This window comes from Marmota monax, unplaced genomic scaffold, assembly GCF_021218885.2.
Source record: "Marmota monax isolate L192 unplaced genomic scaffold, Marmota_monax_Labrador192_F-V1.1 WCK01_AAM20220418_F8-fsc00277, whole genome shotgun sequence".
NCBI lineage: Eukaryota > Metazoa > Chordata > Mammalia > Rodentia > Sciuridae > Marmota > Marmota monax.
In genome coordinates, this window is record NW_026694513.1 from 335,038 (window position 1) to 356,598 (window position 21,561).

Consider the following 21,561-nt stretch of genomic DNA (forward strand, 5'->3'; position numbering starts at 1 on the left):
TGTAGGAAAGATATGTGTGGGTAGGTCTGGAGAATGGATGGGCCTAAGCCACTGGGGCTCAAATGTCATACTTGAAAGAAGAGTTTGTTCTCTATGCCAGTTGAAACTATTTAAGGTACTTGAGCAAGAGGGGGTTGTACTTTGTCCCTAATTTTTGAAACACAGTGCTCAAGGTAGTTTGGAAAGCAGAACTATAGAGATGGAGAAGTGACTGGGAATTGTATGTCCATTGCCACAGTCTGGGAGAGATGATGGCAACTGAAACGGAGCGTGGGTGAGGCTGAGATGGGATGGAGATGGGAGCCCTTTCAGGGGTACCCCAGTGAGGATATGAGGTTCTCAGGTGCTGGTCAAGGCTGGTCCAGTCCAGTCACAGGAAACCCACCTGGTCTTTTCTGCCAGTTGGCCCGAGTTTCTAAGTCAGAGATACCCAACACACCTGCAATGCCTGAGTGAGTCGAGAAGGCTCTGTGGAAAACATCAAAGCCAGCCTGGCCCATGGACGTGGGGACCAGGCAGTCCTCAAAGGAAGGCACCACACTGCAGGAGCTGCCAGGCGGCACAGTTCTCTGGGAGTCGGGGTAATGCGGGGGGCAGAAGGTCTGCAGCTGTCCATAAAATCCTGAAATGCAAGCAAGGCACTGAGTTACTCCAGGGCACAAGATCATTCCATCCCAGCCAGAACCTCACTCAGCCTGGGTTCATATAAATAAATGCCTTTACCTCTTGGGGCCATTTGTAAAATCTTCCACACAAGCTTCTGGAACATAATTTTGGCTGAAGCTCTTTGACTGCAGAGGGATTTAAAAATGTGTAGGCTTACACAATTTTAGTTTGTACTTTAGTATCCAAAGCAGAAGGGCTTCTTACCTACCATCAATTCTTCAAGAATCCTGGATACCTAAAGCCTTACCTCCAGGGAATATTCCACCCCAGGTCTTCCCATCTGGTTTTGAATGCATCTTTGTTAATGTCCTTTATCCTATGTTTTATTTTGTTTTTCACATTTCGCAAAATCCTACAGAAAGCTCTTAAGAAGGCTCCTCTAACACACAAACAACAACAAAAACAACAAAATAGATCTATTTATCCATCTACCTGTCTTTCCAATGGATAAGATTCATATTTATATCTTCCTAGTTATTTTAAATAGGTACATAGGACTCCATGGTTGGATATACTATACTTCAAAATTATTATTGTTGATCTTTGTAGTAAGCTGGAAAACTGAAAGTGATTACATAATAAAAAATATGAGGAAAGACTTCTTAATACTTGAGAATTACCATCAATCTATTGATGATCCTACTTCATCTATCCTCTTCAATTTTTTCTTCCCCCCTCAATAAAAATTTTTCTTGGTTCCCTAAGTGGTCCTAGTCTGTGGCTCTCCAAAATCTTCCATAATTCCTTACCTTTTTCTTCTTTCTCTTTGCTTCACGATACATTTGAATCAAGAGATTATTTTCTTGTAGTGTAATGTGCTTTTAAAAATATAATAATGCAATTTTAATTCTACACTTTAATGGGGGGAGAGCCGCAGCTCTGCTGCTTTCTAATGCTACATTTCATTGTGCCTGTTTCCTCAACTGTAAAATGTGAATGTCATAGTCTACTTCACAGGGCTATTGTGAAGATTAAGTGAATCACTGGATAAGGAAGTCTACCTAGAAGTTTTAAAGTGCTTTAGAAATGTCAGTTTATTATTGATATTCCCATTCTGTCTTTGATAGAAAAAGTGAAGGCATTAATAGAGAAAGTGCCCCAGGATCTCATCCACAAACACTACATCATGGACATCACAGAACCAACTCATGGACTTTGGAGCCCTGGTCCTGAATGTCTTTTTCCACTAGATTTGCCTCTTCTTAGGGCTAGAAGGCTTTATGCCTGTAAAAGTAATCTGAGCCACCCGTGCACATGTAGGAGTGGTGCTATTTGGGTTGTTCTTAGCTGTCTTTAAGTAAAACCTGGATGCACTGATGCATCTGGCCTACTGCACTCACCAATCTTCTCACTGCTCTTCAGGACCCTCAAGTAGCCTGAGTAAGTGCTCAGATCACACTGGTCTGGGAGGTGTATTCTCTGGTTCCTATGAACATTAACAAAGAATGTGTACTTAACTGCTCCAGAGACACAGACAGGCCCCCTGGGAGTTTATGATCCAAAACAGATCAAATGCAGATTTATGCACAGGGTACACTCAGAAGCTAAAATAATAATATTTTTTATAAGCAGACAATAGCCCACCTTATATAGAATTGACAGAAAAAAAATCCACATAAGTTTTGGGGGATGATTTAATACTTGCTAGCAATATAGACTACGAAAATACCTAAGGAAATTCCATGTCCAGGAAGGAGAAGAAGGGGAAACTATTGACTGTTCTCTCTATGATTCCCAAAGGACTTTGTATGATCTCAATAGACAAGACAGGCAAAGGACCCAAATAGAACACTCATAAATATTCATATAATTGATCAACCAACATGAACAAACTGCCAACCCTCAAGCTATCAAAGAAATAAAAATCAAAACATCAATAAAATGCCACGTTCTACCTATCACATTAGCAAAGAGCTCTAGAAACTGTTGTTAGTGCTGATATATGAGTGCTGAAGAAGGTACAATGCCACAGACATTGCAAAAAGTGTATTTTCCCCAATTCTTTTGGAAAACAATTTTAAAACCTGTATGTAGAAATATCCCAAGAGTATACATTCTCTTGGATTTGGAATTTTACTTCTGAGAAAGTATCCTAAAAGTATAACTATGAAAAAATTCTTCATAGAGATAGACATCACATAGCTGGGTGCGGTGGCACACTCCTATACTCCCAGCAGCTTGGGAGGCTGAGGTAAGAGAATCACAAATTCAAAACCAGTCTCAGCAATTTTGTGAGGCCCTAAGCAACTTAGCAAGATCCTGTCTCTACATAAAATACAAACAAGGGGCTAGAGATGTGGCTCAGTGGATAAGTGCCCCTGGGTTCAATCCCTGGTATTATACAAAGAGAGAGAGAGAGAGAGAGAGAGAGAGAGAGAGAGAGAGAGAGAGAGAGAGAGAGAGAGAGAGAGAGAGAGAGAGAAAATGAATCATCATACTGCTAATGAGCATAACAGCATAACAGAAATTACAGGGGCCAAAATGACCACAAGAGAATGGTTAAGCAAAGAGTGGCACGCTTGCGTGATAGGAACATTAAATGGCCATTAAAAGAAATTTTATAGGGAGTATTTAACAACATGGAAAAATCATTATAAGATTCAGATTTTTTTTTAAAAGCAAGATACAAAATTGAACATAAAGATTAGGCTCAGTCATGTAGAAGTGTCCACAGCATAAAAATTACAAAATGTCACGTCTCTAGATATTTTTTTGCCTTTATATTTTCCTGAATTTTAATAATGGTGAAGAGCAAGTACTGGAGCCAGACTTCCTGGGTTCATATCCAAGCTCAACTATGTAACTGTGATCTTGGTAAACTATTTAGCCTCTTGAAGAGTCTCTGTTTCCTAATTGGTAAAATGGGATTAACAGCAGTAAGTACAGCTCAGTGGGTTATTATGAAGATTGAATGAGTTAATATTTAAATATTATATAATTTTTATCACTAATTAATAATTTTATATATTTTAATAATACAATTCACATAATGTATATATTTGCTGAACAAGTAAAATAAAATGCAAAATTGTTTTTCAATGATAAAGTTCTCGAAAATAAGGTAAATTTTATTAAGGAAAATGAAATTTCAAAAAAAAGCAATTGAGTCCTTCAACAATAACCAAATATAAGAATAGACACAACAGAAGGCATGTGGCACAACCCCAATATGGGATTAAGATTTCAACATTATATTTTTAAAAGGAGACTATACTCCAAGAAAATGGAATATTTTTGGTCCTTCAGAGACCTGAAGCTATATTCTTCTTGCCTATGGTTCCTAGATCCTGCACTAATTGACCCACATCCACTATTTGACACATGCACTAGTGAGAGTCCAAAACAGTAACAAGTCTGAGTGGTTTGAAGGAACCAGAAATTGAAGCTGTGTGGTTTGGGGAGTTCCTTGAATTGATCTTGACTTTGGATACCTGTTTGTTAGACACATGTAAACACAGCATACTCATTAGGAGGAAGGCACTTCCATGAACCATTCGTAGTTGACCTATTACAATGTAATCTCTCCTCAATGAGCAAAATAATGATATTTGCTATCTATACGCCTATGTGGCTCTCAAAATCATCACCCATAAATTCCCTGATAGCAGTCCTCAGTGTGATATTCTCCAAGAAGAGAAGACATTTTCCACTAAATTCCCCCAACTCCCCAAATAGGGAGATTAATCATTCAGAGACAGTGATAGAGACATTCACTAGCCTTTTGTGAAAACCAATCCATTCTCCCCTTCTTATCTTCTTTCCTATTTCTGAGAGTGATCAGAGATGTCATATGGTTCCAATCTATATTTGGGTGTTACAGTGTGTGTAAGTTTAAAAGGTCTGTGACATGGTAAAATATATGTAAGGTTGTTCAATATTAAACCCAACTTTCTGGACTCTATCTCCCAGTCTGCATTTGAGTGAGGAGGGCAAAGTAGACTGTAATTCCTGTCTCTGGGTATCTTGGCCGATGTGAGAAACTGTTAAAACCAGAATGGCCTCACAGTATGTTTTATCACTCTAACAGCCAACCCAAGAAAAGAAAATCTTCCTTGTTAAATCCTTCCAAGTAACCAGTTACTAGAGATGCCAAATGCACTGGTGTGGATGGCTGTGGTCACTCAAAATCAAAGAGTTTTAACACATTCTCTTCCAGCATATTTCCATAAAACTAATGGAATTTTTGAAAAATTCCATTAGGATCTTGCCACTCACACAAACCTAGAGAAGGAAGGTCTAATACATTTTCTGATGAATGGTTCCTGTATTTCAGTGGTTGGATTTCATGTGGCAAGTTTGGAAGGAACATGACTTCTCGGACCCAAAGCAAAATGAGGCAAGATGTTAACACATTTCGTGAGCCTGAAACCTAAGAGTGGTGGCAGGGTCAGCCAATCTGTCAGGCAGTCAGTCAACAGTAGCTGTTAAGTGCCAGTAAGGGCACTGTTGGAGAGACCAAAGAAACCAAAGGTGATACCTTGTCCTGGAGGACTGATGATATAGTTGGAGTGAGAACACACACATTTATTAATAGCAAATGATCGTACACATAAACATAAGTTGGCAATAAATGTTAGTTGTCACATTTAGTTCCAAAATCATCCTCCTCCTTCACTCAGAAGTTATTTTACCCCCAAGATTGGAAGAGGGGAGGAATTTGCAAATAAACTCATCCTACCTAAATTGTGGTTCTTGAAGATCACGGAGAATCAATCCAGTCCCCTCCTGGTCTCAATTTTGAGGAGTTATTTTTCCCCTTCTAAAAATGAACTTGCTTTTCTAATTATAAAAATACTTAGTGCTAATTATAACAACTAGAAAATGTCAACTAGTATAAATAAAAAGAGGAAAAAAAATCATCTTTATTTCCATGATCCAGAAATGGCCAGATACATATATACAAGACTGAAAATTATATATTCAATCATATGGTAATATATAGTCAATTATATGGTTATATAATTGTATCATGGTTTCTCCTCTAATACCATCTTAAGAGTTTCCTCACATATCACTAAAATTCATTTTTAAAAGGTTTTTCTCCTTACCTTGTCACATAGGCTCAATGATGTCTGTGATAATAGGTGAGACAGAGAGTTCACATTCACTCTTGCTGCTAATGATGACAAAACAGCCAATGAAGCCAGGTGTGGATTTCCTTCCCAAGAGGAAGGAGAAGTTATAGAAGAAAAGAGTTGCATGACTAAATATGACAACAGAAAGATCATACCTAGGACAGCACTGCCCAACAGAACTTTCTGGAAGGTAGAAATCACCTTTACCTTCAAAGTCCAACAAGTAGCTACATGTGGTTATCAAGCAGTTTAAATATGGCTAGTGTGACTGAGAAACTGTCAGTGTGAACATTTTTACTCACTTTTAATTATTTCTAATTTAAATAGCTACATGTGGCCTGTGGCTCCTGTATGAAACACCATAACTCTAGGGCAATCTGGCTTCCCAGGTTAAGCAGACTTTGTTTCAGGAATGTTTCTGATTAAATTCTTGAAAGAAAGACACATGATCCCATAAGGGTTTAAATAAAGGCCAAATCTCAGGTCTCAGGGGTCAAGAGTTCCTTTGATTTTTCAGAAGAAACATTATCTGATGAATGTGCTTGATGCTCCTGTAGTGTTTGTATAAAATGGGTGTGTTAACAATACCTATTTGTAATCACTGATTAAAGAGGATTAAAAGAGACCATCCCATGTAAAGGGATGAGGATGTGCCTGACACACAGTTCACACTCTAGAAATATTCCTTTTCATTTTCCTTTTTCCTATTCTTTTAATGACATATTCATTTCAATTTCTATGCTTTTACCCACCTGACAACTATTTACTAAACATTGGTTTGAGTGCTGGGGACACAGTGGCAAATAAAATACAATCCATGCCTTCTTGGAGCTTACATTTCAGTAGGAGAAAAAAATAATAAACATATAAATAAGAAATCAAAATAATGTAATTTCAGATTACATGTGACAATACACAGGAATTTTTCTTTAAGGGATTTACGGAGTTGCAATTTTCTCCTCCATAATGCATTCAAGATATGAAGAATGAAAGGCAACAAATGCAGAAGTTTAGACTATGGTTCCTTTGTTTGACCCTCCCCTGTGATGGCAGGTATAATCAGGAGGCCACCACATAGCTTGCTAAGGATCATCCCTGGCAGAGAGGCCTTCCTGTCTGTGGTACTAAGAAGTTCACGCCTGGGTAGGGAATCAGATATTGGTGGCAGCAGCAGCTTTGGCAGCCCCTTGGTTTCTTGATGGTATGATTGTTTTCTAGCCAAGTGGAAGGAAGGATGTATATTTACGAGCTTTACAACTCTAATTATTGTTCTGCAGACTATAATTTTGTGGGTTACTTTAGGAAGTGTGGAGTTTTGGGCCTTAGTCATCTGACTGCTGCATATACAGGGATATGGATCAGCCCAAGTGGTGAGCAGGTAGGGAAAACTCTAGATACAGGAACATATAAAGGAGGTGCATGACCCCACTAATTGGCTCCTTGGATCCCTTCTTCAACACTCCCTGGGTCTTTGGAGATTCCCCGACTCTGGAGATCTGTGATCTGCTCTTCCCTCTTTGTGTGGTATTAAAGTACCTCCTATAAGCCAAGGCCAGGTCAAGGAAAGAGATGTTAGATGGGAACTCCTTGTACTTTCCATGAAATTTGCTGGGACCCTAAAAATGCTCTAAAATATAAAGTCTGGATTTTCTGAAGGTGGCCTGTATGCCATGTTTCTCTGTATTACATGTTCTCTCCACTAAAATATATGTTCCATGAAGCAGGGACCTTGCCTAGTCTGCTTACTGTCATGTCCACAGCACTCAAAATTATACCTGGAATGTCACAGGTGTTACTAAATAAACACTTACTGAAATCCACTCACACTTTGTTCTTGCTCTGCAGATTCCTTGGTTTCATTCACCATTGGGATGCACGGTCAGTGGGTAGGTATGAGGAGGGTTTGCTGAATCCAGGGATTCTGCTTCCCAGTGCATTAAATGGGAATGGGAAGGCAGAGGACAAAGGCAACAGCAAGTGTAAGAAAGATTCCCATGAAAAATGTCCCCTCTGCTCACTGGAGACAGGAGATTTGCCTGGGTTAAATAACTCTTTTCCAGAGATTCAAACACTCCCTGCCTAGGTTAAAGCTTGCAATCACTAATAACAGATTAGGAGTTACCCCACTCAACCACACTAAAACAGTCTCTAAAAATATAAAGTTTTGATGGGAAAGAAAAGGGACAGAAAAGGAACAAGAAGATAAATGTTTTCACAATCCCTGGCTCTCCTCATTTCTTCTCTAACACCCCAGCCATTTGTGAATTCCCTTACTCTCTGGGAGTACTTTGTCTGCCCCCTTTGAATATTTGGGTAATCCATGTCAGAAACGCATGAGAATCAAGAAGAAAAACCTAAGTCAGTCTCTGGTAAAGATCCTAAACATGCTCAGACTGTAGTCTCTGGAGTCAAAACCTCTCAGCCAGAATCTGTACATTCAAACCTTACTTCAAGAAGACTCAGGGAATCAGACACGTACCACTCACATGATATCTTAGTAACAAGACATCTTAAAGATTCCTTTTTAGGTATCTGACATTTCTTTCTTGGAAGCAGTCAATTCAAACAAATGTTCCCATTTTATAGACAAAGAAATGGAAGCAGAAGAACTGTTGAATACCTTTTATAACCAATATTTCATTTATATGATACTATGAAAGAAACAGAGGCAAACTTACCTAACCACTTTAATATCTTTAAATACCCAGATATTTGGAATTATTTCTGGATCTAGCTTTCACCTTCACACACGTGGGCAGCAGAACTAAACAGCAATCATATGACTCTTACTGAGTCCAGAGCTTTCCCATCGGAAGGTCCTACCTACTGGCACTTTTGTGGAATGTTCTGGTTAGCATTATACCAGTCACTTAGAATTCTGCCATAGGAAGCAAAGGATCTAGTATTTATTTTCTAGGAGACAAGCATTGTCCACATGTTTTACACAAAAGAATTTCATCCTTAGAACAACTTTTTAGTCAAGTAGTATTGTCCCCAGTTTACAAACAAAAGAACAGAAATTAAAATAACTTATCCAAATCCTCACAGCTTCCACGTTTCAGAACCAGGATTCAAACCCTGGTCTATTTGCTGACATTGTTTATGAAGACCACTGGGGCTGACGCTTAGGGACCAAAGGAATCTCAACAAGATCTAGCCATTTCTGTTCAGGTCCTTTGTTGCCAAATTGTAAGCAAAGTTAATCAGGTTGGGGCCACATGTTAGAAAGAACATTCTTGCTTGTGGGAAGAGTATTAAATCAATAAGCAAAATTGATCAGGTCACCTAATGACTGAAAAATTCTAAAAACCTTTGAGAGTAGAAACAGACATTTCAGGAATTTTCTTATGGCCATTTTTTTTTCTGATTTTGCCACTATATTATTTCTGCTGATTGCATGAACAACTAGGATTTTAGTTGGATTCCCAGGTGACCCATTAACCAACTGCACGTCTTAAGAGTAATTCTTTTCTTTTATGAGCCTCTTTTTTGAAAATAATATCCATTTTATCAGACTGTGGAAAACACATATGACTGTGTTTATAAAAGCATTTGGTGTGTTCCGTGGCACCTCAGGAGGCCCATGGAAAACAGCAGCAACTCTGACAGTGAAATAAGCTCAGTGAGGCTGGAGGTCTATGCTGCATAAGCAGCTCACCAGCAACTCTCACACAGACCCTACACCCTTAGGTGTGCAACGATTCTGCACCTCTCGGTGAAATCATCAGTCGGTTGTCATTTTTGCCTTCGCCCCTTGCCGGGGCCATCAATATCATCCATGTCTTCATTTGATCTGAAGCTTAACTAAGTTTCCTCCCCGGAAAGGGCAGAGAAATTGACTCTTTGTTTAAATAATACGGAGTCTATAAACGGGGAAGCTACAGGAACAGCTCACAGACGGTGTTAGGAAGACAGATTTTTCTTCGGGCTGAGAACTGAACCAGCTTGCAAAGTACTGGAGCTATTTAGGATTGACATTTAAGCAACTACTCTACTAAGAAAGGAAAATAATGGAAATAATAACCCTTAAAATTCCATTGTGCATGCTTCTATTGAAGGAAACTCATAATGGTGCTCTAAAAGTTGGACAAGAGAGCAGTTGCCTGGTCCTGGGCCCTCTGCCCTTGGACAGAGAGGTTAACCTGCAGCTTGAGGACTCCAAGTTGGAAGTCTACCTGGTTCTAAGAAGTGGCGCCATGTTCATCTGCATCTCCTGCCACCAGCTTGCAGGCCATCGGGAGATGAGCTCTGAATACTCTAGGTGCTCTCTCCACGTGTTTCTCCTCCAATCCACACCTGGTCTGCAGCAAGCTGGTGACAGCATTGATCACTGTGAAGCACATTCTGGCCCTTGGGCTTTTCAAGTGATTTCCAGAAATGGGGAGAGGAGGAGGCTGTGGACATGCTACAAATATCTGCAAAGGGTTCAAAACAAGGAGATGGGAGTGGGCAGAGTATGTTGCCAAAAGGGACGATAAGGCAATGAGAAAAAGCAGAGTGGGAAGGAAGGCATGTGTAAAACACTCTTGGTTAAAAAATGTAATCAATTTTCATTTAAATACCCCTAAACCACCCAAAACCCTAGAGCTTGGTGGCCTATGGCTTCCAAATTCTCAAAATGATAAGCTGCCAAAGTAAACTAATTGCAATGTGTCTCAGTAATTGCCATGTGTGGATATATACAGTTATAGTAAAATGGTTCAGTGAATCCTGATGGTGAGAATGCACATTTGAAAATTACATTAAATAGAGATTCTCAAAACCCAGAAGACCGGCAGAGTCTAAGATGGATTTGAAAGCCAGATCTGCTATTTACTGGCTATGCGGCTTGAAGAAAACAATGGTCTCTCTGAACCTATGAGTCCTTCTTTATATATGGAGAATAACAGTACTCATAGGCAGCAGAATCCACAGAGGGAAGGGGAAGAAGCACAGAAGACTAGTGAAAGGGATTCAGTGCTCAGGCGCTCATGAGCTGCCACCTGTACTCTCTCACCTACAGATTATACCCAAAGCTTCACAAATTCTGAATACAAACAAAGCTGGAAAGGAAGGAGAGAGGATTTGGACATTTTGCATTTGATGGCAGTATGAAGTGGGTGACCACTGGTTAAGGTTGATAATAATGAGTTGGTATTTTTTCCATAAGAAGGGACCACTCATTGCTGGAATATGTGCACCTACTGGGTGACCAAAGGACCAAATGAAATAATGAGTGTGAAAATAATTTGCTAATGGTGAAACCACTGAAAACTCTAGCACCCACTGTCTAAGCCCAGTGTTACTTATCAACCTACTTTCTCTGATTTACCTTATACAGGTAAATTTTCCCATGGTGGTGTCACGCTCCTTCCCATGATACCCATGTTAGACTTGGAGGTAACTGGACCTAAAGCAGAACAAGGGAAGCACTGTCAAGAATGAAGATTAATTCTATCTGCCCTTGTCTTTTCATGAGGGCCATCCTGGTGCTCTATGGCTTTTAAGTCCTACTATATTTGTAGGACTTCCCCAGGAGGGGGAAGGAGAAGGAAGCTGGAAAGTATTTACCTCTGTCATAGTCAAATCTCTTCTTTTGGATTGCTCTGACAGGGCACCCATGGTAAGGGGGCCCAGGCCAGAGATTTTTAAAGTGGGTGCCAGCAGCATCAGTACCACCTCTTCAAGTTTGTTGAAACTGAACATTCCTGGGTTCTAAGGAAGAATCACCCAGTCAAAACCTCTGGAAGAAGCCTGGAAATGTATGTCTTTAAAAAGGTATTTCTTAACCTGAAATTTGACAGCTTCTAAGAACATAATCAGAAGGTTCACAAACATCTGAAAAATTTTCAAATGAAATCACAATTGGAAAACAAAGAAAAGAAAAGGACTCCAACTCCACTTGAAATGGAAAAGGCGGGCTCTTCTAATGGGCATCTTTCCCCCTTGGGCTGAGCCCCAGCCCTTTCTGCTGGATCCAGGATCTGAGGATACAGTGATGATGACTGTTCTATAAAGTTACCCTGAATTACACTCTCAGCAGATATATGGGTCAGGATGACTCACCTGGCTCCTCTCTAGTGCCTTTCCTTCACTTGCAAGTTCTTCATCAAGGTGAAATCACATGACCTCATTTGGTGATTCACAAGTCTTGGTCTCATTGTCAACCCTGTACTGATTTTGTGGCCTAGACTTCTGTCAGCTGCAACCAAACTCCCACATTATATCTGCTCTGTGCACTAGGTGACTTATTGCTTCTCTGAATCCAAGTCTGATTATACAATTTTCCAGCATTCTCATCTAAGACTGATCTCCATGTCATCCTTCCCAGTGAGCCAATCAATGCCTTGATTGTTTCTTCCCCTGAACTTCTGCCTCATAGCTTAATCTCTACTACACACTGAAAGGCCTCCCCAGATCCACTGTTTAGAAAAACATGTTGAAATTAAATCTGGGCTCAAGATAAAAGAGTACAGAAATCTGTATTTGTGGATTTGAGATAGAAGAGTGGACGTTTTATCTGTGAAACCTGACAGATGTCCCTTGATCTCAGGATCCCGTCACCTCCTTCCAACTGCCACCAGGAAACTTGCCTTTTTAATCTTGTCAAACCTTGCAGACGCCAACAATCAATCTGGACAATCCAATTTATGATCTGCCATCTCTGCTCCGCCCCTTCTGTCAAACAGCCTTCATCTCAGTGCTATCTGGGAACACCACTTTGATGTGTGCATCTAGTCTACAGGGTCCTTCCTTTTTTGCTTAATCTCATTCCATTGGACATCAAACTCCTGATTTTTGAGTATGTATTAGGCATCTCAAAATGTGTCAAGTGCTACAGAGAACAAACAGATGACATGATTCCATGGAATATGAGGAATATTCTCTCACTGTTGTGCTCAGAGGCTGTGCTTGCCAAAAAACACACCTACTAACTAATATCACATACCACAGATACCCCTTTGAATAAACAATAGCTCAAGGTGGGCAGGGGTTTTAGGTTGTTTTCTATATTGTTGTGGCTTTAGAAGCCAGGACAGGACTTGCTAGAGTGCAGGAATTAGTATTTGAGAATGAATGAATGAATGGCACCACAACTAGAGACTTTGGTGAAAATACCATGGTGAAAGGATCATCATTGAGTTCAAAGATTATGGATTGTGAAGCTTATTACATAAAATAGCTCATCTGAATTTGAGAATATAATGTGACTTCCCTTTCCATCATTGAAGTTTTTTTTTTCTCTTAAGTGGAAGAAGAGAAACTAAGGTGATGAAGATATGACAGCCTCCATCCAGGTAACCTGGAGAAGTTTGCTGCTCTAAGTCACCCTTTTCTGCTGGATGCCAGAGGCCACTGAATCTGAAGACAGAAAAAAGAGTGGGAAGGAGAACTGAGTGACTAAACTCATCAAGAGAACACTTTGTGCTCTTTTAGGAAACCATTCAACATCAAAGGACTTACTCAATTACCCTAAACTTCATCTCTAAATAGGGTTAACTATATATATATATATATATATATATATATATATATATATATATATATTTTTTTTTTTTTTTCTTTCTTCACAAGATTAAAATAAAGGTTTAGGCATTCATCCAACAAATATTCTATTGAGTGGTTTCTATTCAATTAACTGGCACTGCCAAAAAATATGTCTGTCCAGTGGCTCAGGAGGCCGAGGCAGGAGGATCGCAAGTTCTAAGCCAGCCTCAGCAAAAGCAAGGTGCCAAGCAACTTGGTGAGACCCTGCCTCTAATTAAAATACAAAATAGGGCTGGGGATGTGCCCCTGAGTTCAATCCTTGGTACCCCCCCCCCGAAAAAAAAAACATATCTGTAGGGTAATTTATAAAACATATATTGTAATATAAATGCAGATATCGCCACTGAATTCACTGATGCTGATAAAAAAAAAACGCTGCATCAGCCCAGATCCATAGATGCAAAGGACCTTGGGTAATTACTTGGCTAATTCAGATTCCCTGAATCATTTTGCCATAATGACAAGGAAATTTAAGAACTTGCTTTAAGATGTGTGATATGAGGTTGGGTTTGGTGAAGGAATGTAGAAAGGGAGGGGGTTGGTGGTTACACTTAAATGATTTAGAAAAATGCTTAAATGTTTTTACTTCAACAAGTTTGCATTGTATAACATCTAGTTCTCAAAAACCTTGCAAAAGAATGAAATGGAGGGTTTAGTCACTGGTTTGAGAGGGAGAATTCCTGTAATCAGAAAGAGCAATGACAAATGTAAGTAAACCAACAAGAAATTCTAAGGTAACTGTGACTGTTTTGCAACATGGTGCAGGGCTGAGCTGATCTGAAGGGGAACACAACAGGCCATTTCTAGCGTCCCACTGTTTTTTTTTTTTTTCTGTTTTATTAACATAGTGGCCTCAAAACCAATCACCTAGATGATCCTGACGTGGGGTTTTTATTTGTCCCCTTTATTTTAAGAAAACTTCACCCATAATTCTTCACAATTTTTTTCTTTGGAACTCTCAATTGTTTATCATATTTATAAAGAAAATTCCAATTAAAAATATAAGAATTTCAAGACACAGGTTACCCTTAACACATTTAGCCCCAAAGAGTTCAACAGAACCCCTAAAATAGAGTTATAAGAAAAAAAATTTGATTTTTAAGAGTTCCACTCACTAAATGAGCTTTAGGTATAAGAATATTTCTTTCTGAAAAAAATACCTTTACTTCCTCAAAAGGCTGAAAATGCTCTAAATATCTAATGATGTTCATTAAACACTTATCCATAAGTGTTTTTAAATGACAGAGAAGTCACAATAGTCAATGAAATGGGGATTTTTTCTGGATAGTTCCTTCTCTTCAATAAAATTTTGAGAAAACAAACTACCATGCTCCAAGTGGTACGGCTTAACTGCAGGGTGAAAGAGCAGGTATATTACTTAATAGAAAATACAAAAAAATCAAGTTATAGTTCCTGTCATTTAACCCCTATTGTTATTCTGTTATTCAAAATTCTTTTATTTTTATTTATTTATTTATTTATTTATTTTTATTTTTTTTTAAAGAGAGAGAATTTTTTAATATTTCTTTTTTAGTTCTCGGCAAACACAACATCTTTGTTTGTATGTGGTGTTGAGGATCGAACCCGGGCCGCACACATCCCAGGCGTGAGCCACATCCCCAGTCCCCCAAACTTCTTTTAGTTCAATGAAAATGTAAAGATGTTCAATCATGTTACTAAGAAAAATTAAAATAACTGACCAATCTTTGCTGTACACATTGACAACAATTAAAATACCAGGCAGTGTGAGAAAATGGACACTCCAATTTACTGATGGTTGGAGTCTAAATTTGCATTGCCTCTGTAAAGAAACACGTGGCGGTATCTATCCAACTCGAAACCGTGCATATCCATTAATCCTGCAATATCTCTTCAGAAACGTTTCCTGAGAAAATGTGCAAAGGGTTATGTTTGCGTGTTTATGTAAACACACATACACAAACATATACATAAGAAAACAGGACAGTGCTAGAAAAAGAAGAAAATGAAAATATATAAATGTCTAATAACCGGAGACTATTTTAAAAAGATGATGACATATTTCTGGTAGAAATACAGAATGGGGGGAGAAGGAGTACATCTATGTACATTGATTGACTTGGAAGGCAAAAGCATGTATTTTACAAAGTTAGTATAAAAAACAAAAATATAGAATGTGAGGCTCTTTTTATAACATAAGATTTACATATACACATATTCATTTTGTTTCTATAAGCATTAAAAAGATGCCAAAGAATGCTCACGGATCTCTTAACAGTCATTACCTTTGGGCAGTAGAATTGGGGTAAGAATAAGGATGGGAGGGGACTTCAATTCTTTAAAAACTTAAGTCCTATAAGGACTTTAAAAAAAGATCAGGTAAAATTTTTTCTTTATAATTTAACAAGTCAGTAAGTATTTCTAAATTATAGTTAAGAACTATGCTAAGAGTTCAGAAACCCAGGTTTGTTGATTTAGTAATCAGGCTTCCAAAGTTTTCCCAGCATACATTACTTGCAAAAACATTGCACATGTTACATAACCCCAAATTGGTCATATTATCTCTGAAGAGATTACCAAAAGTGGAGATTGTGACATGTTCAAGGTGACAGAGTCAGGAAAACTGAGTTGTACAAAAAAGTAGAGCCAAGAAGTTTGGAGGGAGGCACATGGATCTCAACTGGAATCCATTATGTAACCTAATAGTTGTAAATGTTTTGAAAACAAAATGCTTTTCAAGCAAGGGACCTGGGAATCCCTCAAAATATCCCTTCCACGTGACGCTGCCCAGAATTGCACTACTGGACACATAGCAAGAACCCTCAGGGGTCCTCCTAAATTGAAAACATTCACGAGAAGGAATCCCGTATCAAATATGCCCTAATGAGCAAGTTATCATCAGATCATCCCGGATTTCCTTTAGACAGAGTGTCAGACAGCTGATCAAGAGGGGAACAGGCAGAAATGCCCAGAGAAAAGAAGGACCCTGAAAACTCCAGTATAAGGCACAATTTTGCCAAGGGCTGGCTCCACCAATCTGAATAAGCAGGCATGATCAAAAATCCTCCTTTTCCTCTTTCTCTTCTATTCATTCACATGTGTCAAGCAAACATTTATTAAGGACTTACTGTGTGAAAAGTACTGTGCATGGATGCACTCCCTGTGCTGAGGAAACATAGGATTTAACAATGGTTAGTTGGTTCAATCATCTTAACATCCCTATTGATCAAATATGGCACATTAATTTGGTGAATTTAATGTGTGTATGTGTGCATGCACATGCTCATGCATGCACACACACATCTGTGTTTAGATGTTCAAACTCTATTATACACACACACACACACATCTGTGTTCAGATGTTCAGACTCTACTATATATATTATACACACACACACACACACATACACATACACACATTATTCACAGTTAAGTTATTTCCATAACCTATTATTCATTCAAACAGCTCCTCTGGTTAAAATGACCATCCTACACTCCTCCCACAAAACCTAACCTGTTGAGATGCCTACCGCACCCTGCATACACACCTAAATTTAACTTTTGTTTTTTAGACTTCGTACCCTGTCAGAATTTATCAAGTACTACTTATGTAAAACTGTTCTTGGGGTAATTTTGTAGTAATTAAGTATGTGAGAGTAATTAAGGAGTTCTCTGAATGTAATCATCAATCCCTAGTACTATATAGGCATTAATAACATCAGGGCTGATACTGAAAATTATTCTTGATTATGACTGCTGATGATAACATCCGAGTACCATGAAGAGCACTCACTGGCTCATTTCTTTTGTGAATGTCACAACTTTCTCAGTGAAGACTAGGGCACTGTTGGTTTTTAAGTAATTACATGTGCCTTCTTGAGATTTCAAGAAGTTGTGACACGCTCAGGTTCTAAGCAATACAACTTCTAGACTTACTACTTTATTATTTCACAATCTTGCATATATGCAGTTGTGACTAAATTTCCTGTGGAGGGGAGTATGTTTATTGTCTTTAAAATTTGCCTTTAAAAAATAACCTTTAAAGGTTTAACACTATAAACCCCCAGCAATGAGATCAGTCATGGCAGGAACCCAAAGAGCTCTTCCTGGAAAATGCTGCTGCACAATCACTGTGAGTAAACAGCCACCGGAGGAAGAAGTTAGTTAAACTCCTACCTGCCACCTCATTTCCATTTAAATATCAGAGCTCTGCAATTTGATTTCTATAGTTTGAAAGATGCTTTGGTTCTTTGGTAGGACAAGCCATTTACAATGCCCGTTTTATTCTTAGAGGCCTGTTGGTGGTTGGAAACCCTTTGTTTCCCCACACAGTCAATTTGAACTGGGTTGACAAGCTTACAGCTCCATACTGAGGTAGGAAAATGCCACCATTGTCTGGAAGCTGACTGGCTTGCTTCTTTGGGGCCCACAGGCAGGGCATGCTTTAAATCATGAAAAAGATAGCTTAAAAACCACAGGAGCTGTGAGCAACAGAGCAGGCTCCCCACTTCCCACTGCCCCTGTGTTGATCTCAAACAGCCTGGGCTAAGGAGGTAGCCTCATGGTGTTTTCCTAATGAAATCTAATAACTGGAGCATGGATGATGGAAATCTTTGTGTTGGCAACTAGAAACTCTACAAGGGTGAAAATAAAAGCAAGCAGCGGAAACCCGAGAGAAACCTACGACAATGGAGAAGGTGGGCATAAAATGGGGCAGAACCCCTCAAAAGAGCACTGATTTCCAAAAGGAGGTATCATTAAATCTTGTTTGCCTTTCCCCACTTGGCCTACGCAAAGAACTACTATCTTCAAAACCCTATTCAAGTGTCACCTCTACAAACCCTTCTCTGACACCTTCCTCTGAACACACCAGGTGCCTTCTACTACTGCATGTATCACAGTACACTGATTAAATGACATTCATGTTTGCCTGGCACATAGAAGATGACCAGCAAACACTTTCTGAACTGAACTTGGCCTCTCCTTGATAGACCCCCAAAGCTGGAAGTTTGTGAAAATGCTCTTCTAGGAATTCCCATGGCATTTGAACAACCTGGAGTGAATAGGGGATTTAAAAAGAAATTAGCCATTAGGACCATAACAAAATGTACAAATATCAACTCTCAGGCAACTAATCCAAGCAAAATTCTGAAGCTTGCCTGGGCAAGAGAATTGTCCTAACAAGAAAGAAAAGACCAGAGAACAAGTTTACATCTTTATGTTTACATCTAAAATAAAGGACTAAAGCATACTAAGGAGTTGCCTTAGAGATAGCACCCAAACAGAGACCTGTAAATGCTATTAGCATGCAAACTTTAAAAAGAAAGAACACCTTATCCACCTTACTTATGAAGACAATATGAGTGGATGGAGTGGATGCAGAATCAATTAAGCCAAGGTGAGAGAACTTGATAAAGCAATGCTGTTCATCTTTTCAAAGTATATTTTTCACAAAATGCCTCTTCCTAAAAATATAACTTGAGCCCACAATGCCTAAGTTTCAGTAAAAATTAGTGACATGACTTAATAAAAACTCAGCAGATCTCATTTTCTTCTCATCTGTAAGATCAAAGCCTTCTGAGTTATCATCTTCATGTCTCTAGATAATGCAACAGCATCTACATACAGGCATCTACATTTCCATGTGGACAAATGTAAGTGAATATTTCTTTTGGTGTGCCTTTGACTTAGGAACACACTGAATAACAATGTGGCTTGGAAATGCAGACCCCTAGTTAAAGCTGCCTATATACTTTGCCAAAGTGGTCATGCCTACACATTTTATATTCTTACAGGTCTTAGTTCCCATCTCTAAAAATACAGTGATGACATTTCCCCCTGACCTCTACCTACTGCAAGGAGGACAGAGGAGATGGGGTGATGATGCTCATTAAAGCCATGAACATCTTGAAAGACAGAACACACACTCACTATAGCTACTGGGTTAGAAACCCTGACACTGCTTGGACTTTAAAAATTGAGTCTTCTAGGGGATGAAGTTCCCTGTCACCAGGCTGTTGTATAACTTCAAACAGCAAACGTGTCCAACAAAAGAGGAAAGGCCTGGACAAATAAACACAATTCACTAAGAAGAGCTCCTCACCCCACTGGGCATAATGGTGTACATCTGTGATCCCAGCAACTTGAGAGGCTGAGGCAGGAGGATTGCCAGTTAAGGCCAGCCTCAGCAACTTAGGTATCCTCATCCCCAGTACTGTAACACCTACTTGAAAAACAGTCGATTAATTCTCTCCTTCTTCTACAGTAACTGATGAGAAATGCTGTGACTACAAAGTTCCAGAAAAATATTTCAGAGGGGCTGGGATTGTGGCTCAGCGGTAGAGTGTTCACCTAGCACGTGCAAGGCCCTAGGTTCAATCTTCAGCACCATATAAAAATAAATAAAGTAAAGGTCTTGTATCCAACTACAACTAAAAAACAAATATTTAAAAAGTAAAAAATAAAAAAAAAATATTTCAGAAAAATGCTTGGAGGAGGGAGTGGAGGCAACATCTAGATCCCTACCTCTCACATCCCTGCGGTGGCCTAGGGGCTAATACACGGGCATTCTGTTTGCAAGTTCATCACAAAGGCCATCTGCCTATTTTCCTGAAGAAAACTGGTAAAGTGATAATTTACCAATTTGCCAAACTATATCCTGAATCTAATTTAGGGCTGATGTTAGCAATTTCTCATTGACTATGAGAATTTTAACAAGCAAAAGAATGAAAGAAAAAAGAAAAGAGAGCCAACAACTTCAAATTGACAATGTATTCATCCATTATTTAACTAAAAATTGGAAATGTGGAAAAAGTATTTTGCCAAAATGATAGGGTAGATCTCATTTTCTGTGTCCTCTTATTTCATTATTCATTTGTTGAATGAGAAAGTGTCAATTACTTATTCAGTAAATATTTATTGAATCCCTACTTTACACCAAGTATTATGCTTGCCCTGGAGCTACAAACATAATCCCTGTTCTCAAAAAGTCTAATAAAGAAAAGGAAGGGAACAGAAGGAAGATAATTAAATTAAATAAGCTCCTACTCTGTGTCTGGTGTTTTTCTTAACAAATTCTCCTAAGAACCAATGAAAGGAGGTGGATGAAACTCTCTCCACTTAGGGAATGTGAACTGAGGCACAATGACTTGCATGGAGTCACACAGTTTTATAATTGACTGGTAATTTGCATTCAATTTGGTCTAATTCCAAAACATCTTTAGAAAGACAGACACAAAGAAAAAAAAAAAAGATACCCATTATCCCGCCACCCTGATGCAGAAACTCTTAATATTTCAATGAATTTCTTTCCAATTTTTTTTCTACACATAGGTCAATCTTTAAGTTTTTAAAAATTTATTTCACAGTTATAATCAAAGCACATTACACTGCATTTCATTGGAACTGTGACACCATGGACTGTGAAATGCTCCATTATTCTATATTGCAAAAGAAAGAAAAATCACTACCAATTATATGATGCCACTGATTGTGAGGTGTGTCCAGATTTCAGCAGTGCGAAAATGTGAAAGCCAAAAAGCATGTCTTAGAGTCAGTGACCCGTTCGGGAATCTACAGAGCCCACATCCATGCTGCCCACCTTCTGCCTGGAGTGGGGCAGGAAGCAGGCTCTGTTTACCATTCTTACAGATATCTTGCCTTGTGCATAGCAGGTACTCAAAGAAATACTTCTTGGACAAAGAAGTATACGACTAAAGCTTGAAATGAAATGTTTAGAAAAAAGGTTAAAAACTATCATAGGCCTGAGGAATGTTGAAAGTCTAAGTTGTACTGGGGAACTATGGATTTATGGGGCTACACTGGAGAAGTGGGGAAAGGGAGAGATGGATGGAACTCTGCACCAGGGCCCAAGGACCTGGCTTTTCAATGACTTTTCTTCCCACAGGTGGCCACTGTCTTTACATTGCCTCCTCTTTATTGCTTAGGCTTCTACTTTGGGATGCTTATCCAAGTTTAGCTCTACAATTTGGCTTGCTTCTGCCATCTTGGGAAATCACTCTTTCAAACTCAGTCTGAACACTGATTCAGGTTGGTTCGAGGATCCATTAATTTCAAGTAATAATGAAAATGGAGCAAATTCAGGAAATAGCCAGTGTCTTTTCTGCTTATATCGAAGGTCTGACTGCTCCAAGAACTAACAGATATTGATAGTCTGAGGCTATACAATGGAGCATTTCAGCATTCTAAGCAAGTTCACTAGAATATGTGCCTGAATTGACAAAATGGGTTTAAATTAAAAAAAAAAAAAAAAAAATTAAGCCAGACTTCTTTCTCCATGCACGCTCCTCATCGA

General features: G+C 38.9%; 1 protein-coding gene across 9 annotated transcripts in view; it reads right to left on the reverse strand.

The window, feature by feature from the left end:
* Positions 1–21,561, reverse strand: part of Glis3 (GLIS family zinc finger 3) — a 428,547-nt gene that overhangs the window by 4,849 nt on the left and 402,137 nt on the right. For all 9 annotated transcript variants that reach the window (XM_046420163.2, XM_046420161.2, XM_046420158.2 and 6 more), the window contains one exon: positions 440–622. In XM_046420163.2, the coding sequence (XP_046276119.1) occupies positions 440–622 (183 nt within the window). The remainder of the gene's footprint in view (positions 1–439; positions 623–21,561) is intronic.